This window comes from Erigeron canadensis, chromosome 2, assembly GCF_010389155.1.
Source record: "Erigeron canadensis isolate Cc75 chromosome 2, C_canadensis_v1, whole genome shotgun sequence".
Classification (NCBI taxonomy): Eukaryota; Viridiplantae; Streptophyta; class Magnoliopsida; order Asterales; family Asteraceae; genus Erigeron; species Erigeron canadensis.
This window is the reverse complement of record NC_057762.1, coordinates 4,338,810-4,360,992: the sequence shown is the minus strand read 5'-3', so window position 1 is coordinate 4,360,992 and position 22,183 is coordinate 4,338,810. Positions and strand designations below refer to the sequence as shown.

At 33.8% G+C, this 22,183-nt stretch overlaps 6 protein-coding genes across 6 annotated transcripts; 4 read left to right on the top strand and 2 right to left on the bottom strand.

Annotated features, from left to right (window-relative positions):
* Positions 1–287: 287 nt before the first annotated feature.
* On the bottom strand, positions 288–4,459 carry LOC122589051 (phosphate transporter PHO1 homolog 9-like). The gene is made up of 11 exons (XM_043761293.1): positions 3,831–4,459; positions 3,340–3,610; positions 3,209–3,257; positions 3,063–3,134; positions 2,859–2,988; positions 2,398–2,777; positions 1,659–1,808; positions 1,424–1,576; positions 1,048–1,326; positions 609–748; positions 288–519 (listed from the first exon to the last, which is right to left on the bottom strand). Exons 1-11 carry the CDS (start codon positions 4,390–4,392, stop codon positions 423–425), a joined length of 2,283 nt encoding a protein of 760 aa, XP_043617228.1. The 5' UTR covers positions 4,393–4,459; the 3' UTR covers positions 288–422.
* Positions 4,460–8,540: 4,081 nt separating this feature from the next.
* On the top strand, positions 8,541–10,196 carry LOC122590216 (transmembrane emp24 domain-containing protein p24delta9-like). The gene is made up of 4 exons (XM_043762551.1): positions 8,541–8,710; positions 9,326–9,535; positions 9,826–9,902; positions 10,025–10,196. The coding sequence occupies exons 1-4, from the start codon at positions 8,555–8,557 to the stop codon at positions 10,167–10,169; spliced, it is 588 nt and encodes a 195-aa protein (XP_043618486.1). The 5' UTR covers positions 8,541–8,554; the 3' UTR covers positions 10,170–10,196.
* Positions 10,197–11,049: 853 nt separating this feature from the next.
* LOC122587557 lies at positions 11,050–11,571 on the top strand. The gene has a single exon (XM_043759739.1). The coding sequence runs from the start codon at positions 11,050–11,052 to the stop codon at positions 11,569–11,571; it is 522 nt and encodes a 173-aa protein (XP_043615674.1).
* Positions 11,572–12,560: 989 nt separating this feature from the next.
* LOC122587556 lies at positions 12,561–13,560 on the top strand. The gene is made up of 2 exons (XM_043759738.1): positions 12,561–13,034; positions 13,327–13,560. The coding sequence occupies exons 1-2, from the start codon at positions 12,561–12,563 to the stop codon at positions 13,558–13,560; spliced, it is 708 nt and encodes a 235-aa protein (XP_043615673.1).
* Positions 13,561–15,374: 1,814 nt separating this feature from the next.
* LOC122587555 (LOB domain-containing protein 24-like) lies at positions 15,375–16,028 on the top strand. Its single transcript, XM_043759737.1, has 2 exons — positions 15,375–15,530; positions 15,726–16,028. Exons 1-2 carry the CDS (start codon positions 15,375–15,377, stop codon positions 16,026–16,028), a joined length of 459 nt encoding a protein of 152 aa, XP_043615672.1.
* A 3,872-nt stretch (positions 16,029–19,900) lies between these two features.
* On the bottom strand, positions 19,901–21,817 carry LOC122587554 (uncharacterized protein At5g39570-like). The gene is made up of 3 exons (XM_043759736.1): positions 21,159–21,817; positions 20,061–20,219; positions 19,901–20,011 (listed from the first exon to the last, which is right to left on the bottom strand). The coding sequence occupies exons 1-3, from the start codon at positions 21,762–21,764 to the stop codon at positions 19,937–19,939; spliced, it is 840 nt and encodes a 279-aa protein (XP_043615671.1). The 5' UTR covers positions 21,765–21,817; the 3' UTR covers positions 19,901–19,936.
* Between the last annotated feature and the right edge of the window lie 366 nt (positions 21,818–22,183).

Sequence of the window (22,183 nt, the reverse complement as noted above, 5' to 3'; positions counted from 1 at the left end):
CGATAATTAGAAGAATTCTCCCTGACATTCACGTGAATCCACATGTGCAATTTGTGTTCAGACTATTTAAAGTCTACATCATGTATGAAGGGGGAACTCTATGCATACTGTAGGCAGAGTTCACAAAGTATAACTTGATGAATCAAAATATTTTCAAACTGAAGCAACAGTTATGATAAAACATCACTTTCATAATTTTGGCGCATCAAAGCGCGGAAGGACATGTTGCGACTAAAGTAGTCACACATGTCTTAAATTCCAAATTAGGAATAATACATAGCTATCTATGTTCAAGAATACAATGTTTTGAATTATATAAGATCGCTTTTATGCACAGAGTGATTTTCAAGTTTCTATATTGGAAACTATGTAGATACAAAACTTTGATACTATACAATTGTCTACTCTATATCAAAACCAGATTATAAAACCTTGTTTCCGTCCTCGTAGCTAAAAGGTAATGGCACTGACTTGACAGCTCGAAATTTCCCAACATTGTTCAAATGCTCATTCTCCAGCCTGAAAATTATTCACTACATCGTTAGATTATGCTTTCCAAATAATGATATGGTGTTTTTGTTCAGTCACAATCAGGAATAAAAAGAGACCTAAAGAAGTTCCATATTCCACGTCGAATAATCTCCAAACTGGCAACTAGTGCTATCATGGCCTTTCTATGGAGGAAAGGGGCGTCGGTGAAATCCATTACTGTTTGCATCCACGCAAGTCTTAGTAGCACATTCAATACCTGCAGGTTAGCCAACGAATCTTAACTTTTGGACAGCTTTTGAAAAGGATGGTGGTTTATCATTGCAACTTATTTTCACAAGTGTCCCGTTTACTCAAGGTACTCAGAAAGACAGAAAACCATTGAAGTCTTTAAGAGTTTAAAAAACTTTGCAAGCTCGATGACTAAATGCGTACACAAAAGAGTGCATTGTTTAGAATGGATCATTTGTGAAAGTAAGTTGTTAATACATACCATTGCATCTTAAATGGGGTAGTATTGCAGTGGTATTTAGTAAACATGAATAGTTAGTTAATTACCATCGCTATGAAGTAGATAGATCTATTAGGCAAAATGAGCTTATCTCTTAACCAAGGATTCTCAGAATTCCTACATAGCAGACCCCAATCCATCACTATATCCCAATAGGTAGCAAAAATTGTTGCAAATCCGGAGGTAGCTGCTGCAATTATTTTCATGGTCATCCCTTGTCTTTGACTATAGATTGTCCTTGCAACAACGGCGACAATGATGGAGAAGTATTTAAGCGCATTTAGAGCTTGTGTAGAATCACGCCCTTCACACAAACGTCGTATGCACTACAGATTCATACACAGAATAATAGTTTGCATCTCAGAATGCAATCGTTGGTGGTTAAATACCATCTATTTTCACAATGTCATTTAGACTACATACCTGTAGGAGCCGTATCCAGTATGGGATAACAGCAATTACTATAAAAATAGTCTTATAAACTTCGCTGTTTTCGCAAGTTCCTGCATCCCTTTTCTTGAAATCTCCCCAACCATAGTAGCATACATAGAATTGCAAATCCCTAAATAATTGAACCTGAAACGATATACAAACCCAAATGATTATTATCTAGATGATCGATTTTGATTAGTAATTTTCCGTTGTAAACGTTACTTGCCTGGCTAGTTAACTGATCACCCAAGAAGAAATCAGGGAGAGTAACCGTATAAAAAGGAGCACATATACAGTGCCATAAACAGACTAATAGGAAGAAACGGGTTGTACGATAGAAGATATCGAATGGACAGATTGTTATCAAAAGTACAGCCTGCAAAACAGATTTTCTTATAAAATCAGAACACTATACAGTTTCCTACATGATGAGCTGTGCTTACAATAGACATCTTGCTCAATGCAGTAAGTAGTGGCCATATGTGGCTCAGGAGGTGGCAATTTCGACCCAATTACCTATGAATAGGTTGATTCGTCGTATATTTCATGGGTCAAATCAACAAATTTAGCTAAAAAGGAAACGGGTCGAAAGTCACCCAAAGCTTACTTAAAGTTATGATCCATAAACTCTCAGTCATTTTCTATATAAAATAAATTTGACCATCACTAGGAAGAAAATTTCTATAATCATACTTTACGATCAGCTTTTTAAGACTTCGAGTCTACCTAACCAGAAATGTTGCAACCCCTACCAAATCGTTACCCGTTTTGACTATTTACTCTGCCCTACCATTTGACACCTCTAACTGGACCTAGAAGTCACTTGAATGTTTGTGGACCACTCAACAACCCTCTCAGTTAACCAATAAGTCTGCCCATTGGACATATATACACCATTTATTCATCATGGGCATACTTTAAAAAAATACATAGTGAATACTAGAGAAATAAGAGGAATTACTTACAATGAGTAATCCTACAGGGACTAATTCAGTTAGAGCTTTGTAAGTTTGAGTTCTCTGATCCATGTCCATTTCAAGGTTTGACAGTACAGCTGCAAGCGTGAGTACTGATAGACCAGAACTGAGAAGTAGAACTTCTTTATAACCCAATTCAGTACCCGGCTTGAATCCAATTATAAATGAGTAATTGATCCGATAACGCATCCAGTAGTATACATTTCCAGCATACATCAGCATATGTAACACTAAAAACCCAAACAAGCTGTATAATGGAAATAAAGTATTCATGTATTGATCTCGAAGTGGACTCTTAAAAATATTTCTTGCGTGTATGGTTAAAACAATTGCCACAATAAGAGCTAACGAGCATCCAAAAAAACAACCTGCAAATCAAAATACATTCATAAGTTATAATGTACAAGTCAATAAGTTTACTTGCAGGATGCTTATAAGTTATAACTTACCCACAAAAAAGGTTACCCAATGCCCATCTTTTTTAGCTTTCGGCCTTAACATGTCCATTCCCTGGTGGCGATTACCATTACAGAAATGCTTTACAAATGCTGATTCTACTCTCTCTAGGAGCTTAGTAACCTGAAGGAACTTTTGATTAAATGCTTACACAGGATTATCTACTTTATAAACATCACATATAATTGTATGTATACCTCATCAGAATGGCTCAAGTATGATTCTTCAACCATCTGTAAGTAAGCATCTGATGCATTTCTTGATGTGATCTGCAAACAGTTCGGGTCAGCAATCGACAGTCTGGATAATATATGATTAGATAAAACCAATAAATCCTTATTACCTTATCATACTTTTTCATTATTTTCGAAAAGGCCAATTGGTTCAAGAACCTGATATGACAAGCAATACACAATTGAGTTACATTTTGAATGATTTCTAGTCGATATCTATTTCAACGAAAAGCGTACTTACGCATAGTTCTTTAAATACCGAAGCTTTTCATGGAACTCAATGAAAGCCCGTTTCAACTTCTCCTGGGCATCTTTAAGCTCTTTTTTGTTGTAATGCAAGTCTGATCTTAACATATGAAACAGACTTTTTATGGTGGATCGCGGCGATGTAGTGGTAGTATTAATCTTTATATTGTCTAAAACCTCTAAGGAAGCTATCTTGTAGTCCTTCCTATCATCTTCCAAATTTTTTTCTTGGCTTTCTTCATGTATTACCTCCATTGGATAAGACCCTAAATTTTACCCAAATTCATTAAACATTTTCATACTATACAAGTAATAATCAAACAAAATTTTGTAAAAAAACACCCTTAGCATAATAAATGTAAAATGCGCCAAAAGGGTGTCTGGATAACAACCTGGACACCCTTTTAAGGCGCGTTTTATCGCTTTTCTTTCAATAACACGAAAACTATTGTTTCAAATATAAGTCTAAAACAAAAAAGTAAATACCTTTTTTTGTATCATTGACAAAAGGAGAGACAGCATTAGGATGATTGACTTTGATCCTAAGAGCAATAAAAGCATCCATTTGCATATTCAACTCTTCAGCATGTTTCTTAACTTCCTCAACTTTATTTCTATAAAACTGATTCACTTTATTAAACTCATAATCAAGTCCTCTAAAGAACACAAGCTCAAACTCTCCACCTTCTTCAGACGACCGAAGAAAAATCGTCTGATAGTTACTATGACTATCCTCACTTTGTTCTTCTTCATCAGATTGATGCATTGCACTAACTAATATAACTTCATCTTCTTTATCTTTTTTCGGACTATTGTGACCATAACGACTTGTTAGACCACTAAATGCTCTAAAAAGTGACACCCTTCTTCTTAAAGATGCTACTTTGGAAGGTGATGATGATTTTGGAGGGTTGACTTTGTTTGACCTTGTTTGTCTTTGCTTGAAAATCAAGATTTCTTTTAAAAGTGTCTTGAGGTAATTGTAGTTCATGTATGCTTCTTGCCATTCTGGCACCATTTGTGATGCAAACTCTTTTCCAAACTTCATTCTTTTGTTCTGTTTCTCTGTTTTATCAAAAGTTTATTATATATTAATAGATGTATATATTTGTATGTGTGTGTATATATATATATGTGAAGAAAAGAAAGTGTTTATTGATAAATATGAATGTTCAAGTAGGAAAGATGTTAGAACATTTCATATGTGTTATGTTGATTGTTTCTTGTGTTGTTGTTTTCACATTGATTTTAAAAGTTGGAAAATGTATATTAAATGGCCAACCTGCATACAGCTTTTATTATGGCGTGATTATTGAAAGGAAAATATTATTTGAACACGGAAATCAATTAGAGTTGGTCAGGAAGGTGATAGGCTTAAGTGTGTATATATTTCCAAAATAAGTAAATTAAAATTTGGGAATTCAAACTTCAAAGTCTTCCAGGTTAAATCTTTTTGAAAAAATATATCTTTTTGACAAGTGATGCATTATTTTACTCGGCAAACTATTTTATATCATTTCCAAAATTTTGGGCTTGTATTCACTTACCAAGAAAGTGGGAGCAAATGATTTACCCATCATATCATTTGAAAAAGAGCCCTGTCTATATTACTCCGTATTACTAAAGCGCCATCTAAGGCATTTTTACCGAGGTTGTCTTCCGGAGTTAAGCGATGATTTGGGTAAGCTTCCTACAAAAATAAAAAATACCAAAAAGTTTGAATAGATCGACCCAGTTCCCGTTCTTTTTTAGGGTTATTAGTCATTATAGATTTGGTCACTTATATGCTTGTATATAAAAAGAGTTTTTCAAATTATTGGCTTAAAATTGTCAATAATATGCATGACAAAAAACTTTTAATATATCAAATGATTGCCTTCTTAATTTTATAATAAAAAATATAATAATTTTAGGGTTGTTTTTTTTCCCTAAAATCACAATTTACTTTTTTAGTTTGTCCTTTTCGGGTCATCGTATTTTTTAATTCATTTTTAGTTCATTAAAAGTTGTCAATCTGCTGATATGAACTCATAACTCTTTAAATTGAGATGACATTGCGTATGTGGTTTTAAGTATGGGAGGAGATTGTATACCAAATTTTGAGTCATACTTCACCAAACATGCTTCTTACATTGTACAATATAACACTTTAAAACATGTAAGTATACGACTAAAAAATGACAATTTACGAATCATCACTCCTTTTTATTGCCACATAACTAATGCTACCTTAATTAGATGAGTCCATGTTAGAAAATGAATGACCCACTTGAAACAATTTTATAATTTTTAATGACCTAAAAAAAGTAAAAATCTCAATACAAATTAAAAAGTACATAAAACCCATTAGTTTATCCATACTAATAAGAGCTCATAAAAAGGCTTTATAAAAAAAAAAAAAATTTAAAAAGCACTTATGTGCATTGAATCAATAAAGAATTTTGATATCTTATTTGCTTTCATCTATATTCATATTAAAAAATTATCGAACCATGTACTATACGGTTATAAACGTAATAATATTCATAATTTTGTAATAATTATCTCCTTTGGTCAACAATATTGGCTTGATGAAATGGTCCAACCGTACAAGGGGTCAGTACTCGCATCTCGTCCTCTCCGTAGCCGGCGGCTTGTCCCCATCGGACTCTGACGTCTTCCGGTGATGAAAGAGCAACTTTACCTGGCCACCTTTTATTTATAATTTTATATATAGAATAGAAAATAGAAATTATATGACACACATTGATAACATCTTTTTCCTTTTATTGAGAAAGTCAATGACCATGTCTAGCAAATATACTAATCGATTACTATATTGCATCATTATGTGCAAATTGTTCTGTTTATTTCATACCTAATAGCTTTTATTATTATCTAAACATATCTAGAAGATAAATCCATTATTTTTAACTAACAAGTTTTACTTTTCTCAACAACTCAAATACTTTAATAGTTTAATACTTTTGTACTCGCTTTCTTATGTGGTTACGTAATGATAATAAACGTTGAAAAAAGGTAGAAAAAATGTACATAAATACATAATACAACGAATTGCATTTTATTTCACCGTTACACGGAATATGTTTCGATTACTGAAAAGTTTATGTTAGTAAAACCGTTGTCACCTTAAGCTCTTAAAGTTTATGTTAGTAAAAACCTTAAAAAGAGCTTGTTAGGTTTGGAGTGTATATTCAAAAGGTGCAGTGGTCAGTGGTGATCACGGTTAAAGCTATATCTGAGCTCGTTAATTTATAATGAATAGAGTTTTGGAACTAAGGGGTAGCTTTTTTTCTTTTTTCTTTTCTTTTTAAGCTTATAGCTTATTTGTGTGTATCTTATTTGTGATAAGTTTAATTTGTATGGTTTAGTTTTTGGATTACAGACTTATTATAACTTAAAATATGGAAAATAAACACATTAAATTAAAAAAAAGTTGTATAAACTTAACTTATCAAAAATAAATCATATTTATAAATTTCAAAAGATAAGCTAAGTCAAAAAACCCCTTAAGAGTTAAAGCTAGGCTTGAGGTTGTAGTCATGTAGAGAATAAAAATGGGGCCTCTATAACTTGTAATCGTTATAGTAGTATTTTGTTGGATTAGGTGTCTAAGCCATAACTGTAATTAATGGAAGCACAGTTTTTTTGGGTTGTCCTCAAGGCTTTGATTCTGTTTTAGATTGTATGCTACTTTAAAAGTTTAAGTTAGTTTGTAATGCCTAAAACTAATATATATATCATATTATCATATTTTTTATATATACTACATCGATATGGATATGATATTGATTCTTAAGTATATGTGAAAACGTGGCATCATGAAATCGAATGATGATTACTGCAAGCCTGTCTTAACAATTAATACTTGTCCTCCATTACGTAGAACATAAAAAACAAAAGGAAAAGATCTTTCATTATATTCTAAAACATTATGTTACAAAATTGTGGATAATATATTCCACGCTGATTTTGATATATAAGTATTGTAATTGTAATTAACTTTGGGGGTAGTCACACTTATATATCCAACAAATAATCATTGAAAGTTGGATCTAAATGGATATATCTTAAAATCTGATGGGCCAACTATCAAATTCTTAAGCCTTAACCTGTGGGCTTATCCATTTGCTACTCTGGGCCTGTACCCATCCAACTCTGGTGCCCATCCAATGGTGGATAATATAGTTCGTAGAAAATTTTGGATCCCGACTAAACACAAACTTTGATTTTCCAAAGTTCGACCAGGTAAATGTTCGAGTACAAATACACATAAGTAAACACGTATACATAAAGCCATGTAAGCTTAATATAGCAATTCAAAATGACTAATAGACACAACATTTTCAATATACACACAAATGTATTTGTCATATAGTTGTATATATGATACATATATTTTGGTATACCATAAAAATATTAGAGTATGGATCACCTCCCAAATATATTTATACTCTATTATAAAACAAATACTCTCTCTCTATTCAACTTTTTACTTTTAAAATAACCAAAATACCTATAGTTTTTAAAACAATTCCAACTCACACACTAAATCTACCCAATATATCTCTAAAATATTAATCATATTTATCCAAACTATATATCTCCCTTTACTGATTAATTTAAATATTTCCACCTAATATCTCTATGATACTCTTAATAAAATTATTTACAAAAGATACATCTCTTAACCATAAAATAACAACACTACCATTTACATCAATTCTTTTTAGATCAATAACCACATCGTTACCACCGCCACAATCATCACTCGTTGCCGCTACCGCCGCCGCATTACACCGGTACCCAAAACAAGCCAGGTAAACAAGTGATTAGAGTAAAATTTATCAATTAAACCAAAATCATCATTTCATCGAATCAGTACAGAGATACCTTTCTAGTTTTATTGAATACATTATCAACTTTGGGACAACAAATGAAAGTATGTTACTATTTTATTTTTATTTTTCACATAAAATAAGCTTCATTTTTTTTTACTCTAACTAATATTAGAGAATGAAATTCCAAAAAACAAAAAATAAAAATGATCCGAGTTTGCAGAGAGCTTCACGCACTTTATCATTTTACCCAATTAATTCACTGGTTTTTAATTTTGAATTTTTCCAATAAACAAAAAAGAAATGTGTAAATCAATAAGCGTATTATTAAAAATCATAATTGTAACATTAGGGTTAATATATTCATCAAATATGGTGAAAGGAATGAGGTTTGACATCAAAACAGGTGCCACAAAATGCATAACAGAAGATATTCAATCAAATTCGCTATCGGTTGGGAAATACAGCATTGTAAATCCTAATGAAGATTACCCTGTTCCTCCTGATGCCCATCGGATCACCATTCGGGTCATCTCTACATTCCCTCTAGCTTTTATATGGACGTGTTTTTGATTGTTTATGTTGCATGCTTATGATTACTTATTGAATTAAAGTCGCCAAATTATCATGTACTTTTTCATGCCAATGTGGGGTTAGCCCACTTAGGAAGTAAAGCCGTGTTTATGGAAGTAGTATAAGAGTAGAGTAGATTTGTCGTTAAAAAAAAAAAAAGAGTGGTTCTTTTCATAAATGCTCATTTTATGTCATTTACATTTGTTTTCATCATTTGGGTCAGTGTACTCTTACATGTCAAAAAAATCTATGATCTTTGTCCAAATTGTTAAGTGCCATCATTATTTGTCAAATTGATGAAGTACTGTAATTAACTCTAGAATATGTGACATGCCTACATTGGTTACATTTTAATGCATCGTTAATTACTTCTTTGTTAAGGTACCTTTGATCTTTAACTAGCCATATTACTTTATCTTTAAAGCCGGATTCGTATATGTGCTAAAGGAATGTTACAGGAACTTGTTTGTATGAACTAAGTGCGGGGATTAAGTCAAATCGTTGAAAGGATGAAACAATGAGCATTGAGTTTGACGCAGATTTGGTTTTCTGTGATGTGTCTAAATACAGATAACCTCACCACTGGGAAACAATTGTCACTATGCAGATAAAAAAGATTTTGGTACATTTGCGTTCACTGCAAATGAGGATGGGGATTATATGGCTTGTTTTTGGGTTGCCAAACAAAATCCTCCTACAACGCTAACTATTGAGTTTGATTGGAAATCTGGACTTGCTGCAAAGGATTGGTCTAAAGTAGCAAAAAGAGGACGACTTGAGGTAATATGTTTCTTATCCATCTGTGTTGCCCGACCCATTAGCTTGGAACGGGCAGATAACTATGTGGTCGTTATAATGGACATTATGCAGTTATGCGTATTCTTACCTATGAATGATATTGCCTTTGGATATGTTTAATGTTATTTTCTTACAATTACATATGGTGGAACTACTGAAGTCAGAGTCCTTTTTGCAATCCAAAATTCCAAACAAACTCTGCCCTATCTCTAAATTGCTAAATTTTGTTGCCCTTTCTTCTGACAAAACTTATATCTCATTTTTTTCAATAGATGATGGAACTTGACTTGAAGAAATTGTTTGACACTGTCGCCATAATCCATGATGAGATGTTTTATCTTCGCGAGAGGTAAGCATTTATAAAGCTCGATTGGTGCATATGGTTAATTATTCACAAACTTATTACTAATAAATTTTAGGCTGGCCAAATAAATCGCTTGATCTTTCAATTTTGTAATTGTGGGAATGTAGGGAGGAATCAATGCAACATCTGATTAGATCAACAAATTCGAAGATGGCCACTTTTAGTATCTTTTCGCTCATTGTTTGTTTAGGAGTCGCCGCTATGCAACTCTGGCATTTAAAGACGTTTTTTGAGAAGAAGAAGCTCATCTAGTTAATTGCTATACAATGTAGGTTTCACCCACGGATTTTAGTTCCCTGTAAGATTTATTCATTTGGTTCTTATTTAGTGTTTTTTTTGTTTTGCGTTATCATTTTATGTATCACTTAAAATATGAAATCCAGTAATTTTAGTTTTTTTTTTATTAACGTGTTCAACAAATGCTAATTAAAGCTTAGACGGAGTCTGAGGTGATCCAACGCCGAAAGACCCCCACATAGCTGGCTTAACCCAGCCGTACGGAACTCAGACTAGTTGAAGCAATTTTAAGAAAAACCCCACAAAGACCAAGTCAAAGGTTAGAAACTCTGCCTTGTAGGTAAAACCTGGGTGCCTCATCGTGCCGACCATGGATCATTGGCAATTTTAGTTGTCTTTGTGTCAAGAAATTTATCAAATTTAAGGACCTTTGCAATCTCCCTCTATATTTTTGTGATTACATGTAATGGCTTGTGGCCCACGACATCTTTATATATGTTTTATAAACAAATACCTTACCTTACAAATTTTATCAAGAATTGTTATTCTGTATTTATCTATAAAAGAAACACGTACCTTACCCTTCTGTTCCATCATCATCGGCTGTATCAGCAACCAAAACCCTACAAATTGAAGGGAAAAAAATAAACCCCTTTACCTTCTTCGAAATCAATATCAAATATGTTGTTGTCAGGAGAGTTACCATTCGATATAGTGATTGAAATATTAAAAAGGCTTCCTACAAAATCGTTGTTGAAATTCATGTCCGTTTCAAAGTCATAAAAATCCTTCATCTAGTCGTCCCATTCGTGGCCGATTACAACAACACCCACATTCAGGGGAATGGAGAACTTTGTCTAATGCGTTTCCTCGTGAATCACTCAAGTTGTATGAGATGAAGGTAGTGATAGATGGGTTTATTCATTGGATTGCTTCTGATGGTACTCTAGAGGGTGATATATTAAATAAATTGGTATTGTCATTTGATATCAAGAGTGAACAATTAACCGAATTATGCCTCCCACCTAGTTTAGCAGCTCCCACTTCACGGGCTAGTTTGAATTTATCTAAGCTTAGAGAGTCACTTGTCGTGCTTGAAGAAGCTGAATGCGGAAAAGAAATCGGTGTGTGGATGATGGAGCATGGTGGTGTTCAAAACTCGTTCACAAAGCTATTCACTGTCAACAAATCACTAAATGTACCACCGATATACGGGCTAAATATACTTGGATTTACAAATGATGGCAAAACTATATCTCATATAGGTTTTTGTTTCTTGAGTGATTTCCTTCCTAGTGAATGGAAAATTGTTTTTTATGAAACTCACTCGATCGAAATGCTTCAAAAATATTGGGATTTCTGCAAATCGGTGTCCATGTCTTGCAGGTTCATATATGGAAACGCTATTGTTGCTTGACCACACAGATTCTATATGATGTTTATGACCACGACAAAGGTACGGCCAAAGTGTGGAAGTTGGAGATGATACAGGCAAACAAGGTATGAAGCATCAATTGTGGTAGTAACGAGGTCATGCTTTTAACATTTCAATAAATTATCAAATGTTTAGTAGAAATAATTTGAGTTATTTTAGCAATCTTTTATTTATAATCAATAGTTTGGTTTATAATCGCGAACTCGATCTTTGAACATTAGATTCGATAAAGCTCGTGAATCTAAACGAGCTTAAATGATTTTTTTTAATAAATTTAGTATCCATGTGGTATCAAAGTCGACCATCTACATTGTCACGGCGATGTGCTAGAATACATTAGCACTAGGAATGGTAATGGGGTAGCATCGGGCCGGTAGTACCATACCCAAACCCGACATCCATCAGGAATAAAAAAGTTGCCCACAACCGACCAGGAACCCGATCCATATTAAAAAAATTCAAAATACGACCCGATAATGTGGACTTTCGTAAAACTTGCCTCTTTCCAAACTAGCCATTGTTAATAAAATTTCATCATCTTGAATGATAATGCCGATGTCATGAGCTAAAGCTGTTGAACAAAGTTAAAATGTCAATGAAGTTATGTGTGGTCAGTACTTCAAGCGTCTACATTGTTAAACTTTCGATGGGCATAATGGCATACAGAGTGGGCTGATTTTATGCGGCGGACTGGGCTTATGCCGGTGGGTACACTGCTGCCGGTATCGGCGGTCTGAGCTGGCAGGTATGGTGGAGGTTTCACAAGCCGGTTACCATAAAATCAAAAATGAGTGGGAGGTGCCACATTTGAACATTGGGGTGGGTCCATTTTGACCAAACTAGCCGTTTTCAACCTTTAAAAAAAAAATTATCCCCTTTTTACCTTTATTTAAACAACTCTTTTTCTATTTCAAACACCACAACAACATATTAAACAACACACACACACTTTCACATACAATCTAAAAAAAATGTCTAGTTCATATTCACCCAACGAAATCATCCTCCCGCCTATGTTTCCCGACTTATCCACGGGTAGTTCGTTTTTATTTTTTCAAGACGCTTTAGTGGCGGCGGAAGAGTTAGAAGACTCGGGTAGCTCTAGTGACACACGCACTTACATTGAACGACACCGGGAAGAAGCTCATGAAAAGCTAATGCGCGATCACTTTGTGGAACCTCCAAAGTTCGGCGAACGCTTCTTTCGTCATCATTATCGCAAGAGTAAAAGGTTGCTTTTAAAGATTGTTGATGACATTGAAGCTCAATACCCGTACTTTCAACAACATACGGACGCAAGGAATGGACAAGGTTTCTCGCAGATACAAAAATGCACGTCGGCAATCAAGCAACTCTCAACCGGTGAACCATCGGATAACTTCGATGAGTATTTATGCATGGCCGATCGCACGTCACGCGAATGTCTTATCAACTTTTGTGATTCGGTCATTAATATATATGAGTGCGGGTACTTACGTAGGCTGATGTCCCATGACGTAGCTATGATCCAACAAGCGCATTAAGCGCGACATCATCTTCCCGGGATGCTTGGTAGTCTTGATTGTACGCATGTCGAATGGAGGAATTGTCTTAGGAGTTTGAAAAGGCAAATACACACGTAGGGATCATAAAGTCCCTACGATCATGGTTGAGGTTGTCGCTTCACAAGATTTATGGATTTGGCATTCTTTTTTTGGTCCTCCCGGGTAAAACAACGATATAAATGTGTTGAATCAGTTGTCGTTGTATGATTTGGTTCGAAATGGGACGGCTCCAGACTCATCATTCATTGTTCGTGGTCGGTATTACAAACGTGGTTATTTGCTAACTGATGGGATTTATCCTAGTTGGTCTACGTTTGTTAAAGCGTATCCACACCCTGTCGATCCAAAAGAAAAGAAGTTCAAAAGAGTACAAGAAGCGGCAAGAAAAGACATTGAAAGGGTATTTGGTGTTCTTAAGGGAAAATGAAAGATTTTGGATCGCTCGCTTAGTTTTTTCAATTTAGACAAGATCGGCAAAGTCGTCGAAGCGTGAAGTATATTGCACAACATGATTATAAAGGACAACGGGAGGACAATATCACCGGTTCATATAATGGACCCACCGACGCCAATAGTGTATGATCCTAGCGTTTTACCCGAGTTACATGACGAAAACGTACATCATCGTCTGCGGTATGATCTTACAGAGCATGTATCGGGTCTAGATTTGTCATACCTCGATGACTCAGCTTTTCAACCACTATTGATTGAAGATTTAATTTAGTATGTTGTGTGATTTAGTTTTAAAAATAATGTTAGAAGTGTATTTTTCTTTTTCTAGTTTTTAAATGTAGTATTGTGTTTTTATTTATGATATGTTATGTTTTAATAATAAAGTGTCCTAATGCCCTAAGTGATAAACCCATAATTTTCAATTCTCACAAGGTGTTTACTTCTTTTTGGCATTAAATTTATGAGAAAATAAAATATGCGGTAAACTGCAGCCATAAAATATGCAGCTAGGAAGAAAATTTTAGCTTTATTTTATAAACTAACCTTTTTACTTTATAAACATACACAGAGCCCCCTGATTTTTACCTTGCTGCAGCCAAAAAATGTTGCAATCAACAACAGCTATGCTAAGCCCTAAATCTATATATATTAACTATTGGGATCGGTGGGGTAAGCACGCCCTAATCCCGCCCCTAAAATAAAATTAAAAAACCCGATAATTATCTCAAAATCCGACCCGTGACCGGCTAAGTTGCCCTGATCCGACCCAAAACTTTCAAATGTCGGGGTTTTTTCCATTCATTTGTTTTTGTTTTTGTTTTTTTTGGTGGAGTTCAACCGCGCGCTTTTAATTTTACCTACTACTACTTCTTTAAGTTTCGTCTTTCAGCTTGTCAAACTTTTTATTTTAAAGGGTCAACCTTTTCTTTGTCTAAATTATAGATCGATGCTCAACTTCATAATTTAGGCGTAATTATAGTTTATTTTTTTGAACATTAATTATAGTTTATTTGACTTATACTTTTTCTTTGGGCAACATTTATTGTATAGACGTGATCAATGGTTATACCATTACATGACAAACTTTTTTATTATTGGATAAATATCTCTCGATTTATTTTCATACTATCTCTCACTTATTCATTCTAAACACATATCCCATCTTTACACATCAAAGTTACATAAATCCACCAAAAACCACTGGATGTATTGTATTCACCAATTGTCATTTAGCTAATAAACAGGTGGATATTTAAGTTACCCAAACAGTATCTTTATTTTTTTCCTGATAGTCGTTCGAATTCTTTATGAAATGTGAGTGTTAATGGTAAAAAAGAAAAAGGAAAAAAAAAAAAGGGTTGATGTGAGGGCTGTTATTATGATATGCAAGCTTTAATAGTTAGACAAATTAAGTACAAATCTATATCCAAAATGTAAACATGTCCAACGCAAATTCATAAATTTAAGGTACGACAACACTAAACTTAAGGAATAAAATGATAACCGTTAGAAGCCAAATATGGAACCTTTCACACAAAAGACTAATTACATTAATTACTTCATACCCAAATTGGTTAATTCCCTAAATTCTTTCCTTATTACACCAAAATTTATAAAAATATATATCTAGCCGTTACTTTTCAATGCTACTACAAAAAGATCGATTCATCGATCAAACCAAATCTTCAATTGGATTTCTTCAAGATCTTGACACTAGTAGCCTTGGATTCAGTCAAGATTTTCTCTAAACTAGATACATTTCACAAAAAAACAACACTTGACTTAGCCATGACTAAAGCAACTCGATGTGCGGCTTGCAAGTATTTCAGACGTCGTTGTCCTCGCGATTGCATTTTTGCTCCTTACTTTCCTAACAATAACCCTCAAAGATTTGCTTTTGTACATAAAATTTATGGTGCTAGCAACATTGGCAAGATGCTCGAGGTATGTGTATACATATGTATAGACATAGTAATTTTGTATATGTACTTACTTAGTTGATGGTTTTTACATTAAAAAAAAAAATCAACTTTTGTAACTTAAAACGAATACGCGCCATGATTTTTTATTTATTATTATTATTTTTTTTTGTGTATTATTTGGTTGATAATGAATGATTTTGTTTATATACGTATGAAGGAAACACCGGTGAAACTACGTGCGGATACAATGGATGCATTGTATTGTGAGGCAAAATGTAGAATTGAAGACCCGGTGTACGGATGTGTTGGAATAATCTCTTCATTGTATACACAAATTCAATTAGCACAAAGCCAACTAGCAAAAGCTCAAGCCGAAATTGCTTTCCTTGAAGCTAATAATGTTTCATCAGTTGCCGAACTAAAACCAATTACATCGGTTCATCAGCCTTTGGTTCAACAAGTTGGTTTTGATTACGGTCTTGATGTCGTCGACCCCTTTGATAATTGGTTCTACTACTAGAAATTATTACGTTTAATTAGTTAAAAGCGTAAATTTAGAGTCAATTCATCGACAATAAGTTTGTCTTTCCTTTTTGTTTTTTAACACGTACGGATTGGTCACAGTTATAGGAATATCGACTTTGGTAAGTCATGGTATTATAATGGTCGATATATATATAGAGCTAGCTAGAGAGGTAAATCAGTGTGGAGGTTATTAGTCGATTGCCTGTTTTATTCGATCTCTTATGTACCATGCATCTCTGAAATTTCTTAACGTTCTGTTAATTTCTTATTTGCGTCTATTCAATCCGTAATTGTACATAGAGACATAGAATTATTCTATAATTGTTAAGTTTACTTTTTGTCAAACAAAAAAAATTCCTTCCTAAAATAGAAAATATAACGTACGTTCCGCGATGATTATTGTCTTCAGCTTGTAAATTGACTTTCAAAGTCAAAAAAGTAAGTTTTTTTGTCGTTTAGTGACTCCTTAATGACAACATTATTAATTTCGTTAAAGTCGCAAAAAAACCTCATTCACAACCTAATCCAACAATGCTATTCATTAATTTATCTTTTATATTTATTCAACCCAACTAAATTTAATTTTTACACTCCTGTTCACAACCCAACCAAAAAATATATATTTTTAAATAAATTCACTTTTACACTCCATCAAATAAAATTCAACACCACTCAAAACCATTAAAATATTAAAAAAGAATTAAGAAATCTATTAAATATATAGCTACTGTCAGAAAAATCATACTACTACATATATGCTAGGAGAAAGCTTTTATTATAATATCATCCGACTTGATTGTTGGACCGATTTGTTTGGAGGTGTTTTAAGAATCTTTTTAATTTTTTATATTATATATGTGTGAACGACTTAAACAAACAAACTATTGATGGGATGGTCTTATCTCTTGTAGTGAATTTTTTCTTTTTTTTTTTTAGAAATGGTTATACTTGTGAATTACGTAAAAAAATTATAAAGGAACTTGTAGTGAATGTTTATCAAATTATTATGTTATCATGAACAATAACAAAACTTGTTAGTCATTAGCAAAAGTGAAATTGTATTAATTAATCCATAATGATATGTTTTTACTCAAGATTCAAGACTTAAACCCATAATTAAACCTTGAACAATATAGATTGAAGATGATCTGTACACCGCTTGTTTTTAAGGAGCTGCCTTATGCCTAGACTCATTCTCAGGAGGACTAGTCCTAATCAGCGTCACATCAGCAAAAAATCATCCAAGGATTAATCCCCCTAAATCCAACCCTATACCCAGGACTAGTCTTTGACCCACTTTTTATTTAATTCTACACTTTATCCAACTTTACACTTTCAATCCCTCCAATATTTAACTTAAACTAAATAACACACATAATTTTGTTCACATTAAAAATAAAATACAAACAAAAAACACATACAATTTTATTTTTAAAAACAAAGTAGAAAGGCTAGAAATTAAAATAACTAATGTACTTAGAAATCAAGGCTACATGAAAATAAAAAGACATTAACAATAATTAAACCATTTGATATTGACATTCCGCTGATTTGTTCCGCTCCTCAATGCGAAAGCCGTACTGTCAGGTTGTTCAATCGCTTTTTGGAGGTTGTCGATCTTTCCTTGCAAGTAATCTATATACTGAAACTCAAGCTCAAAACATTCTCTTGCATGTAAAGTAGAAATTTGTTGACGGCACCATTTCTTTTTGTCATTTAACTTATGCATAATTGCCACCATTTCCTTTTGAAATGTTACGTGGTCTAGAATATCGGCCACCATACTGTCCTCCACCTGATTGACAGTCAATGGTGGTTTTGGAAAAGTGATATTTGATGAAGAAGCCATTTGGATGATAGAAATATATAAATGTTTGATCTGTATTGTTTTTTTGGTCTGAAATGTTTGATGAAGAAGATACTATATGTAAATAAAGTAAACAACACTCCTCCAACGTTCAAATTTCGAATTTATTTACATTACTAGTCCCTCCAACGTTCAAATTTCAAACTTATTTACATTTTAAGTCCCTCCAACGTTCAAATTTCAAATATATTTACATATTTAGTCCCTAAACAGCTACTTATTTATTTGGCTATATAAACACGATTCCAGCATAACAAGGACATCCCAAATTCATTTCAATTTCCATTGCACTCTTTCAATTTCTATTTCACTCTTCATATCCAAATGACATCATCATCAAACAACGTTCACCGACCTTGCATGACTGTGGATGAGATGAAGACACTAATCATGGATGATATCAAAGAAGACACCCCCATTCAAACAGAAAAATCTGGGATTATGGAAGGTTTAAGGGAGAAAAGGCGACATTGCGAAGGCATGTTGAAGGAATTACAGGCGCCAAACCATGCGATGTCGAAGCATGAATAGCAATACTGCTATTTTCTGAAGGAGGAGATTATGAGGATCAAGCCTGCAATCAAGGATGTCTTTGATGCCGGTCACACGTTGGGAGACCAGTGTACTTGGGCCAAATCGTACCATGATAATTGCGGCGAAGACAAAACCATCGAAGATGTCAGAATGCCGCCACATGACCTATGGTGGCTCGACCGAAACGCTCACCATGACATAGGAAGTATGTCACTAGAGGATCGTCGTGAGTAGTTAATTAACCGTAACACGTTTTTATTATTTAATGCGTTTTTATTATGTAATATGTTTTTATTATATAATGTGTTCTTAGTTTATGTAATGTATTTTGTTATTAATAAAATGACTTTATTTAAATTGTTGTGTCATTAAAGGTATGATTAAGAAATAAAATGATGAATAAAAAGGTTGAACTTGTCAAAAGATTAAACATGTTTTTAGGAATTTAAACTTTAAGGGACCAAAAGTGTAAATCTGAAAGTTTTTTTTTTTAAAAAAAAAACACAGCAGCTTTCATTCGTGCATGGGGGAACGAACGGCCGGTGGACGAAGCAGGGGCGAGTCCAACACCGTGGCGTTGGCTCATCCCTGATAGAGTGACTAACAAAAGGACGAGTACATAAGGCACCTTCTAACCGTGCACCACCAAATGTGCTTTAGAGTGTTGTACTGTACAATATTATATAACATGTTTGGTAGTGTACGGTCAAAATCTGGTGGTGTATAGATCACTTCCAAATATAAAAAGAGCAATCTCTATTATAAATAAAAGAGAATTGTTTTCAAAATATATTTTTAGTAAAAAGTTGATGTGGCAAACTAAAAATTTTCTATACACCTTATTTTTAAAATAGATGATGTCATATAACAAAAGTATTTCTTTTTAATTTAATAATTTTTTTTTATTTCATTTCCTTCCTTTCCAATTTTACCATGTAATTTTCACGTATTATTTTCTCTCACGTATTTTTGACCCGCATCATCTCAATTCGCAAGTATGGTTCTTTTATTAGTAATTGTACATGCATCTTAATCTTGTCGACTCTCCGTTTTTTTTTTAAACCACTTTTATATGTATACTAATTCAAATTTCCAAAAGTTTCAAGTATACAAAATGTATCGGCATTTTAAATCTTTCAAATGATTTTTATGTTCAAAGTTGTATTAAATTCAATAATATTAACATCAAAGTTCACCTATTACAAATACTTTTATCTTGTATTTATAATAAAAACATGTTTTTAACTACCCGAATTGAATCCGGATTGATTAGCTAGTTCGTTAATAAAACACAAGTCCTGCCAAAAAGAAGTTTTGGGATTTATGTTGAAACCCACAAATATTATTACAATTGAACGATAAGTAATGGTCCTACATGACCCAAATTAAGCAAAGACCATTTTTAGGCCAAATGCACGAATGCAAAGGTTATTATTCAATTCGGTACTAATTAAATTCATGTCGATCGTATAAAAGAACTCCGGTAATTGATGTTCAATTAATTAATATTCATCATCATTATGGTGTCTACGGTGATGATGCCGATTCCTCCGCTCATCATCATCATCGTCATCTCCCTGCGAAAATTTAATAAGCCAATGTTAAATTTATGTATGTTACACGTACCGTATTCAATAGTTGTGAATAGTTGTGAATCCGGTCAACCACTAGCTTAAACCCCAGTGGCCAGGGGTATTTACATTTTCCACTATGTGGGGCCCCGGTGGGTTTTCTTTCAAGCCTGTGCGTTCGAGCTTCGGCTGACACAATCCTTGGGTTTCCCATCTAGGAATTTCCACAAGGAGGAGGGGTTGAGAGACTATAGCGTATGCTCAGTTTCTCGTGAGGTCCAACGATTGTTGGTTAAAATTACCTTTAACCATGTCTGAGTCGAAATACACATTTTAAAAAAAAAGTTGTGAATCCAGTCTATAGATAATACTCGTATACAGTTAGCTTTATGTTTGTCTTATTATTTATGTCGAGCTATTTCGTAATCTTAAGGCCCGTGTCTACGTTTGTAATGTTTATTTTTGATGTAATTATATAATGTTTTTATCTTATTATATTTAATTATTTATTATTATTATATTTAATTAAGTTTTAAAAGATTAAATAATGAAGGATTTAACCAACTCCACTTAGGTGGGTTGGCCAGAGATATGTTCTAAATCCATTATGTGGGTCTCGGAGGTGAATTTTTCCCAAGGTCTCGAGTTCGAGTCCTGAGTTCTCAAGGTATTTTTTATGAGGAGAGGGTTGGAGGTCCAGCAATGGGCTGGTTAAAATTGCCTCTAACACGTTTAAATCGAAACTAACTTTACAAAAAAAATATATAAAAAAATGAAGGACTATGTCGGTTGGAGTAATAATTAGTATGTCCTCCCTCCGTCCCATATTAAGTGTCCTAGTTTGACTTTTTGAGTCTTGTTCTCTCAACTTTGACCACAAATATATTTGTTTGTGTTATATAACACTTGATATAACATATATCAATTGATTGAGTTTTAAATATATTTTTCATTGATATAACTTTTATCAACTAATATATAACACAAACAAAAATATTTTACGATCAAAATCAGAAGAAAAAGACTTGACAGTCAAAATATGACAATTAAAATGGGACGGAGGGAGTAATTCATTTAGAAGCGTTGATTTAACGTTGATGTATAAACGAAAAAATATAAGTTATCCATATATATGATACAAATTTAAACTTACATGTGTAGGCCGCCGACGATAACCACGGCTATCGTCGTCTTCGTCGTCATCATTACGCTTTCCGTACCTAGGTCTCTGACCATCATTGTCGTCATAGTCGTCATTTCTCCTACCATACCTAGGTTTTCGATCATTGTCATCATCATCGTCATTGTTCTGCCTACCATACATATTTCTCCTATTGTCATCGTCAGCATTATCATGTGTACGATAAGTATGATCCGAGTGCCCAAATGTTTTATGTGCCCCACCATATTCGTCAGTTTCATTTCTCCTAGGATGCCCTGACCCATACTCTGACCCACACCCCCCTCCTCCATAACGACCATCGTGCTCCGTCTCATCCCCGTATCCAGAAGCAGGGTACTGACCATCATTCCTCCTTCCATAACCCGATCCACTACCGTGGGGCTTGGAGCCGTAGCTGCCAGAGGAACCCGAGGAACAGGGAGGGTGACATATTTCCTCGGACGGAGGAAGAGGGCGGCCATAGGTGAGTGCTAGATCGTATCCACCTCCGTATGGGGTTGGATCATGCTCGTCAAAATCGTCAACATCTTCATCGTCATTGGGGTTGTATTGGTGGCCTTTCGGGTAATACGACATGTTTAATTTGGTCTTTTACAATTGAAATATAAACAATACAAGGGGTCGCTATAATAATGTATATATAAGTTTGTAAAAATATGAACATGTTATGATAGATATCGCTAATTAATTTGCTTAAAGCATGCGTGACCAGTCGATTGTTGACGAAATTGCTGGGTTACTTTGGTTATTGTGGTGGAGATCTATATATCTTACACGTCCATTAAATTGTGAAATGCTATGGATTGAAAAAATCAAACGAATGCATGCTACCTATTGTTTAGGCGAGCTTAAGAAAAATGGTTCTTATTATTAATCAAATTAAGGGAATATGGTTCAATATAGAAGGTGTTTTGTTAATGCATTATGGTCATAATATATAGTTTAAAATCGGATTAATGAACCAAATTTTTTTTTTTTTTAATTCGTGTTATTTG

Excerpts from the sequence above, each read along its gene's own strand:
- LOC122587557 (XM_043759739.1), top strand. The coding sequence starts at position 11,050 with ATGAAGGTAGTGATAGATGGGTTTATTCATTGGATTGCTTCTGATGGT.
- LOC122590216 (XM_043762551.1), top strand. The coding sequence starts at position 8,555 with ATGGTGAAAGGAATGAGGTTTGACATCAAAACAGGTGCCACAAAATGC. Across the intron at positions 9,536-9,825 it reads CAAAAAGAGGACGACTTGAG|ATGATGGAACTTGACTTGAA; the intron begins GTAATATGTTTC and ends TTTTTTCAATAG. Across the intron at positions 9,903-10,024 it reads ATGTTTTATCTTCGCGAGAG|GGAGGAATCAATGCAACATC; the intron begins GTAAGCATTTAT and ends GTGGGAATGTAG.
- LOC122589051 (XM_043761293.1), bottom strand. The coding sequence starts at position 4,392 with ATGAAGTTTGGAAAAGAGTTTGCATCACAAATGGTGCCAGAATGGCAA. Across the intron at positions 3,611-3,830 it reads TGTCAATGATACAAAAAAAG|GGTCTTATCCAATGGAGGTA; the intron begins GTATTTACTTTT and ends GGTAAAATTTAG. Across the intron at positions 2,778-2,858 it reads TTGGGTAACCTTTTTTGTGG|GTTGTTTTTTTGGATGCTCG; the intron begins GTAAGTTATAAC and ends TTTGATTTGCAG.
- LOC122587554 (XM_043759736.1), bottom strand. The coding sequence starts at position 21,764 with ATGTCGTATTACCCGAAAGGCCACCAATACAACCCCAATGACGATGAA. Across the intron at positions 20,220-21,158 it reads ATCGTCGGCGGCCTACACAT|ATGGGAAACCCAAGGATTGT; the intron begins GTAAGTTTAAAT and ends GGAAATTCCTAG. Across the intron at positions 20,012-20,060 it reads ATTCACAACTATTGAATACG|GGAGATGACGATGATGATGA; the intron begins GTACGTGTAACA and ends AAATTTTCGCAG.
- LOC122587555 (XM_043759737.1), top strand. The coding sequence starts at position 15,375 with ATGACTAAAGCAACTCGATGTGCGGCTTGCAAGTATTTCAGACGTCGT. Across the intron at positions 15,531-15,725 it reads ACATTGGCAAGATGCTCGAG|GAAACACCGGTGAAACTACG; the intron begins GTATGTGTATAC and ends ATACGTATGAAG.
- LOC122587556 (XM_043759738.1), top strand. The coding sequence starts at position 12,561 with ATGTCTAGTTCATATTCACCCAACGAAATCATCCTCCCGCCTATGTTT. Across the intron at positions 13,035-13,326 it reads TTATCAACTTTTGTGATTCG|TTGTCGTTGTATGATTTGGT; the intron begins GTCATTAATATA and ends GTGTTGAATCAG.